The 22,818-nt window shown below is 46.2% G+C and overlaps 1 protein-coding gene across 2 annotated transcripts in view; it reads right to left on the bottom strand.

The window, feature by feature from the left end:
* Positions 1-565: 565 nt before the first annotated feature.
* Positions 566-22,818, bottom strand: part of LOC129815008 (E3 ubiquitin-protein ligase PDZRN3-B-like) — a 126,366-nt gene continuing 104,113 nt past the window's right edge. For both annotated transcript variants that reach the window (XM_055868256.1, XM_055868258.1), the window contains 7 exons: positions 6,942-7,195; positions 5,982-6,069; positions 4,147-4,245; positions 3,836-3,898; positions 3,645-3,746; positions 3,377-3,493; positions 566-3,085 (listed from right to left, as the gene is read on the bottom strand). In XM_055868256.1, the coding sequence (XP_055724231.1) occupies positions 1,553-3,085; positions 3,377-3,493; positions 3,645-3,746; positions 3,836-3,898; positions 4,147-4,245; positions 5,982-6,069; positions 6,942-7,195 (2,256 nt within the window). In that variant the 3' untranslated portion in view covers positions 566-1,552. The remainder of the gene's footprint in view (positions 3,086-3,376; positions 3,494-3,644; positions 3,747-3,835; positions 3,899-4,146; positions 4,246-5,981; positions 6,070-6,941; positions 7,196-22,818) is intronic.

The raw sequence follows: 22,818 nt of genomic DNA, 5'->3' as shown, positions 1-22,818 counted from the left end.
CATGATTATGAGTGAGTTAGGAATTCTTTTGGACCTCAGCTGAGATTACACAGTCAGTAGCTGAAAAAACAAGTCATGAATTGTCAGGCTATTGTACGTTTGCTAGCTAATACTCTTTCTAATTTTGTATTGAATTCTTGAATTTTGAATGTGGGTTAATATTTCCCATATCACACTGGTCCTTTACTAAGGCATCTTCAAAACATTATGTGGATGCTGTATACAAGTTGTGCTCTCCTTCACTCACCTGCCACCTACCTACACTGACTCAGTAGGTCTATCTCCTTCACTCACCTGCCACCTACCTACACTGACTCAGTAGGTCTATCTCCTTCACTCACCTGCCACCTACCTACACTGACTCAGTAGGTCTATCTCCTTCACTCACCTGCCACCTACCTACACTGACTCAGTAGGTCTATCTCCTTCACTCACCTGCCACCTACCTACACTGACTCAGTAGGTCTATCTCCTTCACTCACCTGCCACCTACCTACACTGACTCAGTAGGTCTATCAAAAACCTCTTGCTAATAAAAAATCCCACACCAGCATTTTAAAGCTCATCAATATAAAACAATAATTTATTATTTCTCTCATTTTACAAGACATCAAATTGGGTACCTAATTAAGGATTTGTTAAGCTGTGTTATTTGGAGGCTTACAAAGGTAAGGCGACTACAATGTGCTTGAAAAAAAAACAACACGGAAAGATTCTGATTTCAACAAATGATCTGCTCTATCATGATACATACACGGCATCACTTGTTGAAGGTGGAATATGTAACAGACGATACACACTGGATGTATAACTTTTGAAAAACAGCACCCTTTCACATCGTCAATAACTGAAGTGTTTTGTTTACAAAGAACAAGGAGGTTTAGTTACATTTACAAAAGTCCTCTCAGGATTATGTGTTGACCTTCAAGCTAAATATTTCTTTCAATAAGTAAAAGGTATGCATAACAGTAAAATACTGATCAGAGATACTTATTAAAAATGAAATAAACCCAAAATAATATGTAAATGTTGGCTGCTGTTTACTTATGGCACAGTCTTTACACACTTTCAAAACTTCCAAAGCCAAAATATTGTTGTGAAACACTATCAATATTATTCAAAAGAGTTTACAGTTGAGCAGACACTCTTATCCAGAGCGACTTACACGAGAAATTAGGGTTAAGTGTCTTGCTCAAGGGCACGTCGGCAGACTTTTCACCTAGTTGGCTCTGGGATTCGAACCAGCAACCTTTAGGTTACTGGCCCAACGCTTTTAACCACTAGGCTACCTGCTGCCCCAAGAACAAGCACAAAGGTAGAAAGCATTTGAAAACAGTCTCATAATCATCCTTATCATGTCAATCATCTTCAAAGTCGATCCGTGGAACACCTCCCAACCGCCTGCATGGGTCAAAAGTTAATTTAGAAAAGGCTTTTCCTGTTTCATATTAACAAAATGTTGCCACATTGAACGAGGCAGGAAACTGTACCCCAATCCGTAGTGTCCTATTATTTACAGTACATTACACCGCAGGCCTGTACTGTCTGCCTACTACACTGTGGTGACGGACAGGAGGGAGTTGTACACTCGCGTGCCGTCAGGCGACTTAGCACCGTGGGTCAAAAGTTCCTGGATAGTCATCCAATTGTCAAAGATTTTCTTGTTCCTCTTTTTCATCATCTTTTTGTGGCTCAGTTCGATGATGTTGGGCTCCTTCTTGTCGTCGTCCAGGCTGGCCTGTTCCTTCAGGCAGTCAGCGCGGCTCTGCTTCATGAACTCGCGCCGCTGCCTCTGCTCCTTGGCGCGCACCGCGTGCTGCTTCCTCTCCCCCTTGCTCCAGTACCGCCCCATCTTCAGCTCGCTGATGGCGTCGTCGTCCGTGGTCATACCGCTGCGCTCCTCGTGGATACGCAGGGCGCGCTCCTTCAGCAGCTTGTCCCTGACGGGCCTCTTGGTGATGTAGCGCGTGCCGTCGCTGCGGATCTTCACCTTCCACTCCATCTTGGGATCCAGCATGTCTCCGGGGTTCACGGGGTCACCGCGGCTGACCAGACTGACCAGGCTCATCTGGCTCTGGGCGTACTCCACGGCAGACTTCTGCTGGATCAGCTGCATGTAGCTTTGGTAGTGCTGGGCGTGGGCCGGGATGTGGGCGTGTTTGTACAGGGAGCGGGGCTGGGCCAGCTTGTGAGTAGACTCTCCCAGCTTACGCTCCTTCCCCTCCGCCTGCGGGCCACACTCAGACTCCTTAGAGGAGGAGGGCCTGATTCTGCTGGGGCCACCGGCCTCCTGGACAGGAGACAGCAGAGGCTTGAGGATCCTGCTGTTGGGCCCTGCGCTGCTGGAGGCCCCAGACTCGCCCTGGTTCTCTGCCCCCCTGCGGAGGGAGTTGTCTGGGGACAGCTCTAGGGTGAGGGGGGTGCTGCGGCAGCTCTCACCGGTGTTGTAGGCGCTGGAGCTGTCCTTGTCTGACTTCTCCGGCAGCTCTGTGATGTCGGAGAGCTCATGGCGGCGCGCGTCAATGCTGGTGTTGTAGTTGTGGAAGCCGCTGTTGTGCAGCATCCAGGACTCGCGGTACTGCTCCCTCAGCTGCTGCATCTTGTGGGCACGGACGATGTTGAGGCACTCCAGCTCAATGCTGCGCAGCTCCTCGTTCAGCAGCTCCAGCTCCTTGTCCACCCCCTCTTCGGCCCCTCCAGCCCCTGCACTCTGGCAGTACAGCTCCTGGGAGCCCCCCGCGCTCCTCACCTGGCACTTCAGCTCCAGGAGCTCTCGGAAGCGCTCACACTCGTCGGCGGGGATACCCAGGAAGTCAGCGTGGTCGTAATCTGCAGAGATGAAGGACTCACCACTGAAGGGCAGGTCAACGCTTCCCAGGGTGTCCTGGCTGTAGGCCAGCTTCCTGCGGCTGCAGCTGCCCAGCGTGTTGGAGGCCGCGGTCTGGTCGTCCCCCAGGTTCTCCTGCTCAGAGCTCTCGTCGTTGCGCGTGCTCTCGTCGGTGCGGCCCACCCCGCTGTCTTTCTCGTGGTGGTTGGACAACAGGGTGGCTGTGTCGGTCGTTCCACCATCCTCCTCACGCTTCTTCTGCAACACCAGACAATAGGATGAATAATTGAATCACCTAACATTATAATGTTTTCTCTGTACTTGGCTACAGTATGTGAACCTACCCGCTTCAGTACTACGGGATGTAGAGATGTAGAGTACAATGGGCCATTATGGCAACTGAGAATATTCTACTCTGTTTGGGAATTGGCTCACTGTCAGTAACGTGCAGGTGAGCATATGTGACTCTGTGATTGATTGTTGACTCATGCTGTGTGTATGCATGTGTCTACAGTTCTGAGTGGCTCTATGCCGGCTGCTGTACACTACCTGCTGCAGCATGCTGGCGGTGAACTGCATGGCCTGGTGGTGCTGCTGCTCCAGCATGTCCATGTGGAGGTCATCCAGGAAGTCATTCCTGTCATCATCCATCCAGCCCTCATCCAGCTGGGACACAGGGGTAGGAGAGAGGAAGAGGGAGGATGACTTCAGTCGCTGCCAATTAAGGCTACAGTACAACTTAGGAAACAGACAACTATACACAGTCTATGCATGCCTAGTACTATAAAGGATTCTAGGAGGTGGATGGTGAGTTTACCTGGATCTCTGGTCTGGCCACCAGTAGACACACATTCTGATTCTCCTCACTGGTCAACAGAGCCACAGCATCTTCCCGGTTCTGGATCTCAATCCCGTTGATCTGCAGCGAGCAGAAGGAATGGAATTAGAGACGGGCTCGGAACCGGTAATGCATTCATTGGAAGCATTGTGAGTGTTCTGTATCCTTACCTGGATAATTCTATCTCCCTCTCTGATCCTGCCATCCTTTGCAGCGATGCTGTTTGGGTCAATCTAAAGAGAGAACAGGAGAGGATTTTTCATTTCAAGCAGACCTTTGGTCGGAGACGAAAGACACAGCAAAACGAAAGCGGGAAAAACATCTCTGCATAGAAGTAAATGCAATTCTTATCCGCAGGTTTTGATATTCCTAATTCAGAGGTGTGCCGTCTGTTACCATAAGATGAGGAGTTCTAGGCATCCATTATCCCCTTCTTTACACCCTAACAACATCTGGCCGTTGTTGAAGGTGTGCCACATACCTCACTGACGTAGATCCCAGTCTCGTCCTCATCATCAGTCCTGTAGCAGACGGTCAACCCAAGCTTGTCCTGGATGTTGGCTCTGTACAAATCCACTTCCTGCAACAAGGCAAAAACAGCAAATGAAACATCACAGATGTACTCTCTCACAATGTGTGGAGTGGAGTTCCATGGTTGCTGTTGTTTTCTTAAAGACACACCCAGCAGTATATTGAGTTCAACCTAGGTCCACACACACACACACACACACACACACACACACACACACACACACACACACACACACACACACACACACACACACACACACACACACACACACACACACACACACACACACACACACACACACACACACATCAATCGTAATAATGACTCCTTTAATTGCGTGCAGCCTATGCCCGGTAACTTTTCTAGGGGACAGTGACAGGATGAGGGATGATCCACTGGCTTGCAGCTAAGCAGTGTCCCGTTTGTCACTAGTCAACATCTGTAATCTGTAAGATACCGACCCTGATAGTATACCTCGGGGCCAGGGGTGGAGAGACGGTTAACCCCCCCAACGCAACTGTTCTCTACCACCGCAGCTGACTACTGAAATCTCCAAAAGAGAACACGCAGAACACTCTGGGGTTTCAGACAGGGTTCAAAAAAGGAGGGATTTTCATAAACACGTAAACAAAGAGTAAAGTGTACACAGCATGAGACCTAATTTTCACGAGACGGCACATGTAATCGACTACAGTGACTTTCGCTTTACCATGTCGTTACAGTGCAATACCCCTTTAAAAAGCCCCCGACCCTTCGTCGCAATTGATAGTCAGACTAATTCAGGATTTTATTGTGGACCTACATCATAAGCCGTCTAAATGTTGCATAAAATCATTATGCAAATGTTTTAACACAAGCATTCCAGTGTAAGTGTCTATGAACACTGGGGCAGAGAGGACTGAGACAGGACCCCTTCAAAGGATGAACGGAAGAACATCAGTGGGATGGTGGTGGTGAGCTGGGATCATCACAGGGAGGCCACTGGCTCCTTTGTCATTATCCACAGTATTAAGATGCGTGGCTCTGAGCTAGAGGGCTTCATCAGATCCACCTTGGGTCTAGGACAAGGTCAGGGCAGGGAGTCTGCGCTTTTGGCTCGGACAGCTTGAACTCCCTGGCTTCATGTTTGGCGATTGGTTATTAATGCACTGCAGTAGTTGGGAGGGGAGGAGGGAAAGAGGGGGGAGCACCCTGAGACCTTGGAGTCTCTATCTCCCGGCTACATCCTTCCTCATCAGGGCCCCATCACGCCATTGTTAATGTGCATCATCAGATCCATCACTCTGGTTCCTATTATCGGTGCCATCTAATTATCCTCAGTGCATAAGCCTCTTGCAGCGCCCCCCTCTAAAGCAAAGACGCATTAGGCGTTGTCACAAAATAAGTAATGATGTCACCATTTAGCATCTGCTCCTGGGTACTATGGAGCAAACAAGCCACTCGATTTCCGTCTGGCCTACATACTCAGTGTCGTTACGGGGATAGAGTGGGCTCAGCTCATCGATAACGGTGATATATTGGGAGAATGGGCCTTGTGGTGACTAACGGAGCTATTGGGACGGAGACACAGTGGCTCAGTGACGGGACGGCCAGAGGAATACGGCGTCGCATGTCTGAATGTTTATCTTCATTGAGAAGGGGAGAAAGGCGGTGAGGTCGAGAGAGTGGGAGAAGAAGAGAGAGGTAGAGCGTGAGAGTAGGTGAAGGAGAGAGGGGGGGATGGGTAGAGGAGGATAAGGGGGAGATGGGGGGAGGGAGAAGACAAGAGGGAGTCTGTATTTTACCTCATATTCCAGCTCCTCTCGCTCCATCTCCTGCTGCATGCCCTCCAGGAAATCATTGGGGTCAAAGTACTCGTGCCCGGGGGAATGCCTATGAACGCAATTCAACACAATAAAGATAGTTCCTACAGGCCTTGTCATGATTAATCTGTTATTACACAGAAATACAATCACAATACATGACAGTACGTCAGTGTTAAGTGTGTCACTGGATTGAAATGAAATTATCCCAATGTCCCTAACGTAAATCTTATGTGACATGTCACGCAACCAGAACTTTCAGTAAATTGTGAATTACTTGAGAATGGAAAACAAGTGCCCACATTCTTTTGTGAAAGTCTAAGTTTTAAATGAAGTTAAGAATTGTTTTTGGCCTGAGGTTAATCAGAAATGGAAATGCCATGTTTTTAATTTGATTCTGAAATATTTGTATATATTTTTTAAACACGATTGACCTATTAAACTGCTCCTGACAATAATGTTTTTGAGTACCCAGACTGTGAGCTCCTGGCCACACATAGACACAGCTAGCGGGCGACAGACAGGAAGTCATTTAATATGCAAACACAAATTAACAAGGCCATCTTCATTTGGCCGTGTGCCCCAGGACTTGACATCTCGCTTAGTAACAGGTGTAACATTCACATCTAACTTCAGTTAGAAGGCATGAATACCAATTTGTTCGTGTGAAAACACACCAGGTTCCATTGTAATGAACTGGCAAAGTGACATTTTACGAAAATCTGTATCAAAATACTCTCTTTACTTGAGCCCTTTCTATACTGACCAGTGACATGGTCAAAGGACTGAGTAAGTTTTCAACAAACTAGTTTTGCCTATCAAGTCCTTAACCAATCAGTGACCATGAGGGAAAGGAAATAAGAAACAGAAGGATCTAGTCTTTTAACCCCGTCCCTCCCCTTAACTCCAACCCATCCGATAAGAAAGTGTACTGTAACTCACTCCTCAGGCATGAGGTATTGCTCCAACACAGCCACGGTGGGGGCGGCGGCAGGCAGCTTGGTGAGGGCCATGATGTGTTGGAAGGTGATGTCTGTTTGGGTGCTGATGTCCACCACCTGGGTGTCTGAGGCAGGGCTGGAGGGTTTGGGGCGGGGGGCCCGGCGAAGCACCTGGACCATGATGGGCTCCTTGGCTGTGCGGAAGGCCTCCACTGCCTGGTCATGGGTGGCCTTGGACAGGTCCTTCCCATTCACCTACACACACAGACAGAGACAGAATATGGTTACTTTGGGATTATACCTATAGACTTCCAGCCATTGTCATTGTAAATAATAATTTGTTCTTAATTGACTTGCCTGGTTAAATACAGGTTAAATAAAAATAAAAAGCATCTGGATTTGACTTTGAAAAGTCTCTTTAGTTTCTGAGAATAGTGGCTATATGACAGTTTTCTTGTACACACTGTTGTAACAACGTGAACACAAACAGTACATGGCGTGATGAAACCGATTTAAATGACGCAGTTTATCTCTCTCTCAATTCCTTCCCCATCTCTCTCTCTCCTTAACAGGCTGTGGTTTATTGTAAGTAGATGGATATCACTCCCTCATGCTACACGAGCCCTGATACCATCATAGCATAGATGATTAAACCCTCAGATCACTGGATGAGTGTGACTGTGGATTTCCACAAAACCAGGCGGAGAGTCTTCCAGCCTGACAGTGGTGTGTGATAACTTTCTACTGCCTCAGTCTGTTTTACAGGGTCACAACCCGACGAAGCAGAATAGGACTTTAATTAAGACTGAGGCCCTCTTTAATTAATCAAGGTCGTTAGACAGGCTGCGTCGAGGAGCCCTTATTTAGCTAAGTCATTTCTGGGAAGTGAAGAATCTACCCTCCCGTCAGAGATTAGCTGCTATGCAGGCTGCTGCAGTTTGTTAACCAGGGGAGATTAATTTGAGCAGTGGGCCGGGCTGCAGTGTCACACAGAAGAGGCTAATGAAGTTGGGATGAGCCACTAAAGCCAATCACCTCTCCTTATCAATCCGTATAATGAAGAGGATGTGTCATTGGATCTCATGAGAGATTTACAGTTTGTTACACATGCATTGTTTTGCTCATACACAATAGTCAAAATACTATAGGACACTAAATATAATTTCATTAAAACGTGTAGCTATCCATGGTGTTTTTACGTGACAAAACATGACAAAGAAAACCCCAGCAGAACTGTGTAGCGTGCTGTGCATGTTCCCCAGAGCTAAAATCATAGCCCAAAAAAACTAAGCAGGAAAGTCATTACGATGCCAAGAAGACAGCACCGCAGGAGAAGGCGGCACCCTGGGTCAGCAGACTGCCTGCCTCTCCTCCCGGCTTATCAGGTCTCTCCCAGAGCCTCCGCCAGTTCCGCCCTCCGTCGGCGCAGCATTTGGAATTTGTTCGTTTGTGATTCCTGGACGTGTGAGGGCTTTGATAGGATCTGAGCCCGGGGGCTCTTCTCATTTCAGAGGCTGGCCACACTCTCCTCTCCCCCTGCCTGCTTTCTCCACGCACACGGCAGCCAGGCCAGGGCCAAGAGTGCACACTGTGAGCTCCCTGAGAAGACTGATAAAACCCTGGCTCAATTTATAAAGACTCAAGTGATGGAGCTGGATGTCTAGGTTTATACCTCTGGAGGTCATTAGACATGTTATTCATTGTTTGAAACCTTTCTGTGTCTCTCTCACACGCACACACAAACACAGGATTAAAGTGTGTAATTGGTTGATACTGTTTCCTCCGGCCATTTTTTTGTCTCATTCTAATTCACAGCTTAACTGGGATACTGTAGAACAGGGACAGCAGCAATGTCAAGGTGACTAAATTATGGCATGTTTGCCGCCCTGGATTCTGGTTCCAGTCTGGTTGTGCTATCGAATGCCCACTATAATATCCACCCCTCCCAAGTATTTGAGAGAACTTGCCAAATGTTTGTGGTAAATTGCCAAGTGCTCTATTGTAATGTCTTAGAATGTGCTCCATTCTAAGACATTACCACAGAGCACTGAGTGTGTGCGTGTGTGGAGGGAGGATGAGGGGACATTGTGCACTTCAACTTTGAAGAGGTTATGTGCTCACTAATAACCAGAGAGGATTAATGCTAATCCCAGCCTGCAGGATAATTGGATCATCTCAAATGGGTTCAACTTCCACATCACAACTTGGCCAAAAGTAAGAGCTTCCATTTACAATTTGTATTGAATAATTGAGAGGAAATGGAATGAGAAGAAATGTGCTGAATCATTACGAAATTGAAATAAAAACTTTTAAAAAGTAATGTGAGGACGAGTGTTGAGAAGGAGGCTTTGAACACAGACTACACACAAAGAAGGTAAAAATTAAGTTCCGCTCTCCCCTTTTCTGTCTCTCTTTGTCCATTTCTCTGGGTAAGCAGTGTTTGTTCAGATCAGCTGTGAGGAACAATCTTGTTTGTGTGTCCATCCCTCTCATAGACAGGCCTGGTTGCCCTGGAATCCCACTGCTCCTTGAAGGCAGCGACCCGGAGACAATGCCAGGCCCCTCCCGGAGAGCCCAGAGAATTCCGCCTCAGCGCCCTCAATGGGGAGTCCCCTCCAAGGCAGGAAGGGGGTCCCACCGCCCTCATTCACCACCACACTCACCTCTGACATGGCACTGCCCAGTGCACTAAGTAAGACACGTAGTATTCACAAACACAATACGCACAGCTCGCTATATCGCTGTCCAAGCATAACTATGTGCCGTTATAACCCTTTATCTTCACAGAGCCTAAGCATTCACATTCGGTTGTAGAAATTGAATCACTGAATACTGTCAAACAGTAATGAACAGCAGTTCAAGACTTTTTATCAGTTAAAATCAACATACTTCTAAAATGTTATTAGCTGTAACGTTTGCATAAGCATTATGCCAAGCTCTAGAAAGCAGCAGTGAGTGACATGTAGAAATGACTATGTAAACCTTTCATACAGCCCTCCCTCAGTGAAAGGTCTCGTAAATCCAATTTACTGACAAGAGGGCAGCGAGCTCAGCTCTGGAATAGTAATGAGGTCTGAATCAGATGCCTGGTGTATTTGTGACTGTCCAGACAGATGGATTTACTTTGTCATGCCTTTCCTTCCATTAAGACATCACATCAGATCGCTGGCTCAGACTATATGAGTTTTGGAAGAAGTAGGACTTGGTATGCTATATAGAAGACAAAATGTTCTGCATTTTAACATTGGTCATAAAATGAGCTATATCTTTTAATGTTGGACCTCAGACATGTTATGTGTCACATCCTGGAGGTAATGAGGAACACAAATGGAAAGCCCAGACTTCCCTTATCCTCACTCAACCTCCCTCCATCGCCACACACCGCTAGAATGCAAATCAGTCCAGATTAAGACTTTGGCATGAAGGCAGCAGGTAGGTGTGTGTGTGTATCAGCCTCTCCCTGATTGCTGACCTGCTGCCAAATAGGCTTATCTGTCTGTTCGCGAGAACAGTCACTTTCATTCTGGCACAAGGCTGTAGCTGGGGGCTGCCTCAAGAGAACTCAAGTCATGTGGAAAAAAACATCAACAGTACCAATTTGGAGGTGTATTGTTTTCTATGTATCTTCAAAGGCCTACACATTTGAGCCAAGTCATACAATGCAACATGTTACATTTGTCTATGCTATAGGGCCTCTCCTCACTACGAGAGATTGCCTAGAGATTGAGAAAATTCCCCTCGGCTAGACCTTTTACCCGGAATGTAAACTTGCGAACTTGTCACGTCTCGACATCTACCTCCGGAGGTCCTGCACGACACTCGCCCGACAGTTGCCCTCCTCCAAGCAGGGCAGTGTATAAAGAAGTCTTGTTAAGCCCAACACTTCTACAGAAAAAAAAGTGTAATAGCAGAGAGCATTGTTTTTGAAACAGCGGAAATGTATAGGCATATTTCTTATATTAGACTTGTTAAATTGAGTTTTTACCTGAAATTGCAGTAAAGCCGGTTACTCTGAAATTGACGCTGCAACTTTAAGGGAATATCAGAACACAATAATTGATTTCAATGCAAAACCAAGCAGGAACGCAAGCAGCCACTACGCCGTGAATTAACAACTTTTTCAGATGCAATTTTTTGATTGATTTGCATGATATTGATGAAATGAAGCATGGTTTGTTCTAAGCAATCTAGAAATGGTTCTGCTATCGTTGGCTGAAGTTAGTCAGTTAGCTGTGAGGAGGATGCAGACATTGTGTTTAGCTTGATATCTACAGGTAAGTGCCAAAATAAAGGAAACACTTGAGTAAATGAGGAACACAAAGTATAATGAAAGCAGGTTGTTTCCACACAGGTGTGGTTCCCAAGTTAATGAAGCAATTCACATCCCATCATGCTTTAGGGGTAAGGTATAAAAATGCCCAAATGCTTGAAGCTGTTCTGGTGGCCCGTGGTGGCACAACACCCTATTAAGAGACGTTGTGTATTTTCCTGTATTTTGGAAGTTTCCTGTAGTTATGTATAATATGAACAACACTGTATGATAACGTTACTGTACATTTATATTCATATGAGGGGGTAAGCCTTCATTTTCTCTATGATGACGTTACCTGATGAAGCAAATGTTGTTAGCTAACATTAGCTTGCTAGCTAGCAGCTGTACAACTTTGGCTGTTAATGTCTTGCAGCTAAATTAATGAGTGTATGGAGGAGAAAATAAACCATTTAAATGTCTGCACCTGCTTGTGAAACGTTGCATTATTCAAGAGTGTAATATGGTTTTGTTGCATTAGTCAAGATTGTAATATGGTAGATGCATGGAAAGTATCTCGCATAGCTAGTTGAATAGTTTGCATGCTTACTGGCTAGTGGATAATGTGATATTTACGGTACATTTGACCTGCGAAGCGAGAATGTCACCTGTACCCTCTCTCGGCACGGAACATTCAATTGCTAATGTAAATTGAAAAGTTTATGTACATGTTATGTGCATTTTGTCCCAATGCCTCTCTTCCAACTTGTGTCAATCTGAATAAGCTTATAGTTGTTCAAACTCCAACGACTCCTTTTTTAAAGAAGAGTACATCATTAAAGACAGACGGTTTCTTGTCATTTTGATGATGAAGCAGACAGTGAGGTGAATGGAGTGGAAACTGCCAGGCAAAAGAAGTTGCCTTTCAACAGTGGGAAGGCAGGAAAGCCCTGGGAACCTCAGTCTATAGACACTTGTTCATAAGGGTTCATAAGGAACCATGAGTGGCGATTGCTTCGCTCACTCTCTAAAGTCTCTCTTTATGGTCCGATACACTTCTTAAGCAAATTCTTCAAAGTCTGCATTTTTCTGAACAGACAGAGAGGAGGGCTGACGTGATAGAGAGAGTGAATGGAGGCTTGAGAGCTTAGTTTCAGGGGGCCTATAGCTGCTTGAGTGGAAGCGGGAGCGTTCCCAGTGTGGGTCAACCACAGTTAATACCTCTTTTATTTAACTTTGAACCATTTTCAACAAAAAAGCAGTACAAATTGAAGAGCTTGGTAATGGTCTCTCTCAGAGTGTGCGCGGTTTGTGTGTGTTTAATTCTTTTGACTGACTGTGGGGAAAGTCTTACCACACTCCGACAGTTAAAAACACAGCAGTCTTTATTTACTGCAGCAGGCAGGCTTACGGAGGATTACAGAACAAATAGCGAGAAACTAATGCCGCTAATAAGCACGGCGGGCTGAAAAAGACACTACTGTTACTTTCTCCTAATCTGATTTAAGCATGGGACATTCTGTTATCCACAGTAGATCAGTAAAATACTCAGAATCACTTCCTTTAGGCATTCTGCTGCCTTCCTCTGTCTTAATGAGCTCAGCGCCAGGTGCTAATCAAGAAAAAGGGCTTTCCTAGTTTCTCACACTAATGGAACCAGCATTATATTTACATTTGACCTTTGTCATTTAGCAGACACTCTTATCCAGAGCGACTTAGTTAGTGCATTTATCTTAAGATACTCTAGCTAGGTGAGACAGCCACATTTCACAGTCTTAGAAAGTACATTTTTCCTTAATAAAGTAGTCAGTGCTAGTAGAAAAAGACAAGTGTTAGTGTGGGAGTGTTAGTGTTTTCTTTTTTTTTGGGGGGGGGGGGGGCCCTCAACTGTCCGGACGTTTATGGGGAAGCTTTTTCCACCATTTGGCTGCCAGGGAAGTGAAGAGCTTTGACTGGGATGAGTGGGGGGTCCAAAAGACCAGAGGTGATAGAACGGAGTGCTCGGGTTGGGGCACATTTCACTTTCAATTTGAACAATAGTATTTAACTGAGAAGATGACTGAGAACTGCTATGAACCAGGCTGTGCTGTCTGGCATTCACTTACAGTGGTCAGGATTGTTAAGAGAATACTGGTTGGAATATGTTCAAAGATTCATTCACCAACACTGGGGAATATATTCACTACTGGTCAAAAGTTTGGGGTCACTTAGAAATGTCCTTGTTTTTGAAAGAAAAGCAATTTTTTTGTCCCTTAAAATAACATCCAAATTGATCGGAGTGATGGTTGCTAATAATGGGCCTCTATACGCCTATGTAGATATTCCATTAAAAAACATCTGTCGTTTCCAGGTACAATAGTCATTTACAACATTAACAATGTCTACACTGTATTTCTGATCAATTTGATATTATTTTAATGGACAAAAAAAATGCTTTTCTTTCAAAAACAAGGCCATTTTTAAGTGACCCCAAACTTTTGAACGGTAGTTTACATCGTCAGTCACAGGCTTCATTAGGAAATGTGTTGATGATGTAGCCACAATAACAATCTGGACAACCCAAAACCCTGGATGAACGGAGATATCCGTACAATGCTGAGAGCCCCTCCCAGACGAGCTCAACACATTCTATGCTCGCTTCGAGGTAGACAATACCGAGCCATCCACGAAGACTCTCGCTGCTCCAACCAGGTGATTTCGCTCTCCGAGGCGGACGTGAGGAAAACTCCAGATGGAATCCCTTGTCATGCGTCCGCAGAGTGTGTGCTGACCAGCTGGCGGTGTGCTCAACCTGTCCCAGGCTGTAGTACCACACCTGCTTTAAGGATACCACCATCGTCCCAGTCACCAAGAAAAACAAGGTGACATGCCCAAATGACTCGCCCTGTCACGCTCACCTTAGAATGTAGGAGTGCTTCGAGAGGTTGGTCATGGCCCACATCAAGGCCATCATGCCAGGCACACTGGCACCACTCCTAAACATTAAGAACATCTGCTCGTTCCATGGCATAGACTGACCAAGGTGAATCCAGGTCAATCCCTTATTGATGTCGCTTGTTAAATCCACTTCAAATCACTGGAGATCATTTTTAAGCTTTGAGACATGGATTGTGTATGTGTACCATTCAGAGGGTTAATGGACAAGACAAAAGATTGAAGTGCCTTTGAACGGAGAATGGAAGTCGCACCGGTTTGTGTCAAGAATTGCAATGCTGCTGTTTTTTTCCCACACTCAACAGTGTCCCGTGTGTATCAAGAATGGTCCACCACCCAAAGCACATCTAGCCAACTTGACACAACTGTGGGAAGCATTGGAGTCAACATGGGCCAACATCCCTGTGGAACGCTTTCGACACCCTGTAGGGTCCATGCCCAGACCAATTGAGGCTGTTCTGAGGGAAAATGTTGTACTAGAAATTGTGCCTTCCTGTATTATACTTATGCCAAAATGTATTATTCTATTCTACTGCCATTTACTTTATATTCATATGTTTTCTTATTTCTTATTGTTGTTGCATTGTCGAGAAGGAACCCGCAAGAAAGCATTTAGTTGGATGATGTTTACCATGCGTATCCCGTACATACGACTAATAAAAACTTGAAACTTGATAGAACATCTGAACGTGAGGTAGAGTCTGCGCGTTATCTTCACGGTTGCCTCTATCTGGTTCTCCACAGTGAGGGCAGGGGATGGAGACAAAAGGGGAGCAAGGGCTCGATCCGGTGGGGTATCACCGGCAGTGGGGCTGAGACCCAGGGCTCTGTCACCCTTCATTATAGCGCTCTTATCTCACTCCGCTGGCCCACAATCACCCAGTCCCAGAGCTGCAGCCAGACAGACAGCGCAGCAGCACACAAGCTCATTTCTCCACACACCCTCTGTGAGGACTGACAGCAGATCCTATTTTATTCCAGCAGGCAGCAGCTCCATGTCTGTTAGCGCTACCATCATTTACTCAGGACGGCACCATCACAGATATAGTAGTCTCACTAATATGTAGAGCCAGAGAAACAGCTGCTGTGTGTGTAACCTATGGCTTCCTCTCTCAATCATCTCAGAAAGCTCCCCCCATCCACAATCAAGCACACATACTGTAGTACAGACAGACACACGTTACAAACACAGCCAATCAAAATAGACGTTTAAGTGACAGTGACTGGTGGCACCAAGCGGACTCCTGCAGGGATCGCAGCAGGGCTACAGGAGCTGCCCGGAGCATTCTCAGCTCCTCATCTCCACACAGGGATCATAGCTCTGGGTCTCAGGTGGCCCCACAAGTCACAGTAAAACACACCCTGGTCACCACATTAAATGTAGCATGGGACAGTGATGGGCTCCCGGGAATAGCAGCCCAGGGGGGGCCCTTTCTGCCGCCACATCATAATGAGCCTCCATCTGCATTAAAATGTCCCCCGCCACTTAAAACCCTCTTCTCTGTCGGTTCAGATGACTTATTCATGATGGTATATTGCAGACAGACACAGGGGACAGATTGGTGCATTCACATGGTAGGCCTACATGCACACAGATGACTTGTTTGGTTCTCTCTTAATCATGTCCTATTAGTATCAAATACATGACCGGTCTCTGGCTTCGTCCATAAGGCCCCAATGAAGGAGCTGTGTAACTGTAAATGAATAGTAACCATCCACACATAGCACAGGAATGAGTTTCGTTTGGATAAATGAATGCAAATCAAAGTACACTAGAACATTTCCCTGATAGCAAGAGGTGAAGCTACCAAATACATTATCATGAGTCTGAATAGTCTATAGGTCTACAGTTGTGGCCAAAAGTTGAGAATGAAACAAATATTAATTTCCACAAAGTTTGCTTCAGTGTCTTTAGATATTTTTGTCAGATGTTACTATGGAATACTGAAGTATAATTACAAGCATTTCATAAGTGTCAAAGGCGTTTATTGACAATTACATGAAGTTGATGCAAAGAAAAATAATTGCAGCGTTGACCCTTTTTCAAGACCTCTGCAATCTGCCCTGGCATGCTGTCAATTAACTTCTGGGCCATATCCTGACTGATGGCAGCCCATTCTTGAATAATCAATGCTTGGAGTTTGTCAGAATTTGCGGGTTTTTGTTTGTCCACCCGCCTCTTTAGGATTGACCACAAGTTCTCAATGGGATTATTAAGGACTGGGGAGTTTCCTGGCCATGGACGCAAAATATTGATGTTTTGTTCCCCGAGCCACTTAGTTATCACTTTTTCCTTATGGCAAGGTGCTCCATCATTCTGGAAAAGGCATTGTTCGTCACCAAACTGTTCCTGGATGGTTGGGAGAAGTTGCTCTCGGAGGATGTGTTGGTACCATTCTTTATTCATGGCTGTGTTCTTAGGCAAAATTGTGAGTGAGCCCACTCCCTTGGTTGAGAAGCAACCCCACACTTGAATGATCTCAGGATGCTTTACTGTTGGCATGACACAGGACTGGTAGCGCTCACCTTGTCTTCTACGGACAAGCTTTTTTCCGGATGCCCCAAACAATCGGAAAGGGGATTCATCAGAGAAAATGACTTTACCCCAGTCCTCAGTAGTCCAATCCCTGTAGCTTTCGCAAAATTTCAGTCTGTACCTGATGTTTTTCCTGGAGAGAAATGGCTTCTTTGCTGCCCTTCTTGACACCAGGCTATCCTCCAAAAGTCTTCGCCTCACTGTGCGTGCAGATGCACTCACACCTGCCTGCTGCCATTTCTGAGCAAGCTCTGTACTGGTGGTGCCCCGATCCCGCAGCTGAATCAACTTTAGGAGACGGTCCTGGCGCTTGCTGGACTTTCTTGGGCCCCTGAAGCCTTCTTCATAACAATTGAACCGCTCTCCTTGAAGTTCTTGATGATCCGATAAATGGTTGATCTAGGTGCAATCTTACTGGCAGCAATATCCTTGCCTGTGAAGCCCCTTTTTGTGCAAAGCAATGATGACGGCACGTGTTTGCTTGCAGGAAACCATGGTTGACAGAGGAAGAACAATGATTCCAAGCACCACCCTCCTTTTGAAGCTTCCAGTCTGTTATTCGAACTCAATCAGCATGACAGAGTGATCTCCAGCCTTGTCAACACTCACACCTGTGTTAACGAGAGAATCACTGGCATGATGTCAGCTGGTCCTTTTGTGTCAGGGCTGAAATGCAGTGGAAATGTTTTTGGGGGATTCAGTTCATTTGCATGGCAAAGAGGAACTTTGCAATTAATTGCAATTCATCTGATCACTCTTCATAACAGTCTGGAGTATATGCAAATTGCCATCATACAAACTGAGGCAGCAGACTGTGAAAATTAATATTTGTGTCATTCTCAAAACTTTTGGTAACGATTGTACTGTGGGTTATTGTTTTAAACAAGACAATATAGATCTCTGAGCGAAAGAAGGTGGCTTATTCACGTTTATCGTCGAAGGAATGAGCGTTACACCGAGGCCTGTACTCTGGAGCGGGATCGATTTGAAGGTGTATGGTCCGTCATGGTCTGGGGCTGTGTGTCACAGCATCATCGGACTGAGCTTGTTGTCATTGCAGGCAATCTCAAGGCTGTGCGTTACAGGGAAGACATCTTCCTCCCTCATGTGGTACCCTTTCTGCAGACTCATCCTGACATGACCCTCCAGCATGACAATGCCACCAGCCATACTGCTTGTCCTGTGCGTTATTTCCTGCAAGACAGGAATGTCAGTGTTCTGCCATGGACAGCGAAGAGCCCGGATCTCAATCCCATTGAGCACGCCAGGGACCTGTTGGATCGGAGGGTGAGGGCTAGGGCCTTCCCCCCAGAAATGTCTGGGAACTTGCAGGTGCCTTGGTGGAAGAGTGGGGTAACATCTCACAGCAAGAACTGGCAAATCTGGTGCAGTCCATGAGGAGACGCACTGCAGTACTTAATGCAGCTGGTGGCCACACCAAATACTGACTGTTATTTTTTATTTCGATCCCCCTTTGTTCAGGGACACATTAGTCAATTTCTGTTAGTCACATGCCTGTGGAACTTGTTCAGTTTATGTCTCAGTTGTTGAATCTTGTTATGTTCATACAAACATTTACACATGTTAATAAGTTCGCTGAAAACAAACGCAGTTGACAGTGAGAGGACGTTTCTTTTTTTGCTGAGTTTATATCCGAAAATAGCATGTACACCTGATCTCTCTGGGTGTTTCTGTCGACATACAGGATCACACATGATAGAGGAAATATCATGTCCTCATAAAAGGAACCGTCCCACCTGTCTGTCCGCCCGTTCTCCCACACAGTAACATCTGACCCCCATATCCATATGGGTCCAAATGATGATGTCTTTCTATTTCAGGAATCTGACGGACGTTTGTGGCAAATGTAATAATCTTTGTGTCATTGGTATAACCTTCAGTGTTGTATTTCCATCTGCCTGGTAGAATGGGGCCAGAGACCAACCCATGTCATTCCAGACTAAATGAAGAATAATGCTTCACAATAACACTCAAAAAGCAGGCAGCTACTGTACAAGTACACCATAGTGGGATTTCTGTGATACTGGCCATATCCAAATACCCATACTAGCGTACTAAATAGTTTGCGAAAAAAATGTAGTTTTGTAGTATGTGAAATTTCGAAAAAAAAACAACATTATATATATACACACAAACGTATGTGGACACCCCTTCAAAATGAGTGTATTTGGCTATTTCAGCCAAACCCATTGCTGACATGTGTATAAAATCAGACACACAGCCATGCAATCTCCATAGACAAACATTGGCAGTAGAATGGCCTTACTGAAGAGCTCAATGACCTTCGATGTGACGCAGTCATAGGATGCCACCATCCTAACCCTAACCTTTCTAACAACTCACTTCGTCAAATGTCTGCCCTGCTAAAGCTGCCCTGGTCAACTGCAAGTGCTGTTATTGTTAAGTAGATATGTCTAGGAGCCACAACGTCTCAGCCGCGAAGTGGTACGCCACACAAGTTCACAGAATGGGACCGCAGGGTGCTGAAGCACGTAGCGTTCAAAAATCGTCTGTCCTCAGCTGCAACATTCCCTACTGAGTTCCAAACTGCCTCTGGAAGCAACGTCAGCACAATAACTGTTTTTTGGGAGCTGAAATGGGTTTCCATGGCCGAGCAACCGCACACAGGCCTAAGATCACAATGCGCAATGCCAAGCGTTGACTAGAGTGGCGTAAAGCTCGCCGCAATTGGACTCTGAAGCAGAGTTCATCACTCTCTGGAGTGATGAATCACGCTTCACCATCTTTCATTCCGACGGACGAATCTTGGTTTGGCGGATGCCAGGAGAACACTACCTGCCCCAATGCATAGTGCCAACTGTAAAGTTTGGTGGAGGAAGAATAATGGTCTGGGGATGTTTTTCATGGTTCGGGCTAGGCCCCTTAATTCCAGTGAAGGGAAATCTTAACGCTACAGCATATAATGACATTCTAGATGATTCTGTACTTCCAACTTTGTGGTAACAGTTTTTGGAAGGCCCTTTCTTTTTTTCATTATGGCAATGTCCTCGTGCACAAAGCGAGGTCCATACAGAAATGGTTTGTCGAGATCGCTGTTTAGGCAAAAGGGGGACAAACAATGATTTTCGAATGAGATGTTCGACGAGCAGGTGTCCAGTAATCCGAATGCGGCATCTAATGCTCGATTGTGTTGACTGACCCCCGTCACATGTCAATTTGGGCACATCACGGCAATTTATCTGATTATCAGCTGCTGTCAAACACGGAAATGACGAGTGAATTCTACTAGCTCGAATGCCGAGTATGTAGTTTAAGTACAGCATGTAGTACACTAGTACGGGTATTCGGACACGGCCACTGTGTATCAGAACAATGGGTGCACTTCCATGTACTTTTCTCGTCTCCTTCTTCTGTGGAGTGTTAGTGATTCTTCCTTTGTGTTTTGTGCATTGCATAACTTCTTTCAGAATGTGTTTGTTGCGTCTGTGTTGCTGTGTCTACATATGGCGTCTGTGTTGCTGTGTCTACATATGGCGTCTGTGTTGCTGTGTCTACATATGGCGTCTGTGTTGCTGTGTCTACATATGGCGTCTGTGTTGCTGTGTCTACATATGGCGTCTGTGTTGCTGTGCCTACATATGGCGTCTGTGTTGCTGTGTCTACATATGGCGTCTGTGTTGCTGTGTCTACATATGGCGTCTGTGTTGCTGTGTCTACATATGGCGTCTGTGTTGCTGTGCCTACATATGGCGTCTGTGTTGCTGTGCCTACATATGGCGTCTGTGTTGCTGTGTCTACATATGGCGTCTGTGTTGCTGTGTCTACATATGGCGTCTGTGTTGCTGTGCCTACATATGGCGTCTGTGTTGCTGTGCCTACATATGGCGTCTGTGTTGCTGTGTCTACATATGGCGTCTGTGTTGCTGTGTCTACATATGGCGTCTGTGTTGCTGTGTCTACATATGGCGTCTGTGTTGCTGTGTCTACATATGGCGTCTGTGTTGCTGTGTCTACATATGGCGTCTGTGTTGCTGTGCCTACATATGGCGTCTGTGTTGCTGTGCCTACATATGGCGTCTGTGTTGCTGTGTCTACATATGGCGTCTGTGTTGCTGTGTCTACATATAGTGTCTGTGTTGCTGTGTCTACATATGGCGTCTGTGTTGCTGTGTCTACATATGGCGTCTGTGTTGCTGTGCCTACATATGGCGTCTGTGTTGCTGTGCCTACATATGGCGTCTGTGTTGCTGTGCCTACATATGGCGTCTGTGCTCCTCAGTGCCGTTCTCAGCCTTGGACTGAGGAAGGAGGGACGGGGGACAGGGGAATGGAGGATAGGAGGGACGGGGGCTGGTGCGAGGAGGAGCACTCCCCCCAGTGGCTGCTAGCCACCTGCTCCAGTGTTGAACAGATGTGGAGGCGCACCAGGGTGAACCTGCCTTTTATTGAACAGTGTAGTGGGCTCCTCAGCACAGCCTGCTTTGTCTCCCCACCCCGCCTCTGTCAAGCCTCATTACCAGGAGGGGGAGAGCCGTCCAGGAGCTCCACATGTCATGATGCTTTAATGACAGGGGTCCTGACAGGGGGGGTTGGAGCCACGGTGGACACATATTTTCATCTCATTCTCTTCCGTCAGGCTGAAGGAAGACGTCATGCTTAAATGTCTTTGGCCAGTTTCATATACATTTGATGAATAGCAGAATACATTGAAGTGAAAAATCTTGCTAGCAAATAACGGGTCCAATGGTAACTCCAACAGTTAGCTCCGATCACAAATGTATCAATCTCTTTCTTTACCCCCAAACTGTCCCTCTATAACGAGCACTGTAAACGACGGCACAGTAAAGAAGCAGTGACAACGTTGTTGAGGCCAACTCCAGTCTGGATCAGAGCTTAAATGGGGGGCTTGTGTTGAAGCTCTCATTAAGCCCTGGGTCTTATACAAGACACAGACCGGCGCCACGGCTATCACAGGCCACTTGTGGAGAGATTAGGAGCCGTGGGTCAGACAGGACTGTCACACAGAGTTTCCAGCGACCCAACCATCAGTGCCCTGACAAAAGCAGCTGAGCTTGCATCTCTGATTGGCCCTTACCTTTCCAGCTTTGAGGAGTGAGCTTGGGGTTCAGGCCTGTTCCAGGGGTCAAGTTTCTGTAGAGGGGACTGAGTCCCTCCTCCCTCCCTACTGCACCAAACCTGCCCTACTCAAAGCTCTAATTATCTGGACTTCTTCTGCCTCCAGGATGCCTTTCATGCTGCTTACTAATACTCAATCCTTAACAGTGGCTTTCCAAAGGGTATCTTGATTGAAATCTTTGCCATAACCGATTTTCAATTTTGGCATATTACAGAGGCAGGCAAACAATAGACTGACGCGGCAACCAACGATCACTATCACGGCAACCAACAATGACCGACACGGCAACCAGCTATTGCTGATTCAGCAGGGATTCCTGTTGAAATGTAATTCTTATTAGAGATAACACTCACTAGATAGGAGACTCGTATGCATAACAGCAATGTTTTCCCTGTCTGTGTAAACAGTGAGATATACAGAGAGCAGCATTGAGTGTTGTTCATCATTAAACCCCTAGGGAGCTGTGTGTGTGTGAGGGTAGAGTGGTGTGGGCAGTGTGCCAGGCCGCTTGATCAAGAGGATCTGTGTGTATCCCATCTCAGGGCTCACTGACAGACAGACCTCCTTGATCTACCCTGATTTCTGTATACAACCATAGTCCCTGCCTCATTGGATTCATTTAACACGCGTGCGGGCAAACACAAACCCACCCTTTTGAACTCTCCCATGAGGTGGCCACATGGCACAGGGCACTGTCGGCACACGCCTGCGTGAACTTGGGAAAGCGTGCAGAGCGCAGACAGACAGATGCACGCATGCATGCACTCACACAAACAAAGGCTAAGAGAGGTATAATCCACGCATGAGGATGGTGGAGAAACTGGCAGTGAGAATGTTCACTCACACCCAACTTAACACAGGAGCGTGACAATAAAACAACTACAACTATTGTATTCTTTTTTTCTCCTAAAGACATGCTGGCAGATTCACTTTTATTTCGACATTTTGTTCACCCTGTTCATTGGAAGCCTGGGCCACCCTCCCTGTCACAGTACAAGGCATGTCCTGACAGGAAGTGACCTCACCTCAACCCTGGCCAA

The sequence above is a fragment of the Salvelinus fontinalis genome, chromosome 18, assembly GCF_029448725.1.
Source record: "Salvelinus fontinalis isolate EN_2023a chromosome 18, ASM2944872v1, whole genome shotgun sequence".
In the NCBI taxonomy this organism is placed as follows: Eukaryota; Metazoa; Chordata; class Actinopteri; order Salmoniformes; family Salmonidae; genus Salvelinus; species Salvelinus fontinalis.
The sequence above is the reverse complement of the archived record's forward strand: the minus strand, read 5'-3'. Positions and strand labels throughout refer to the sequence as shown.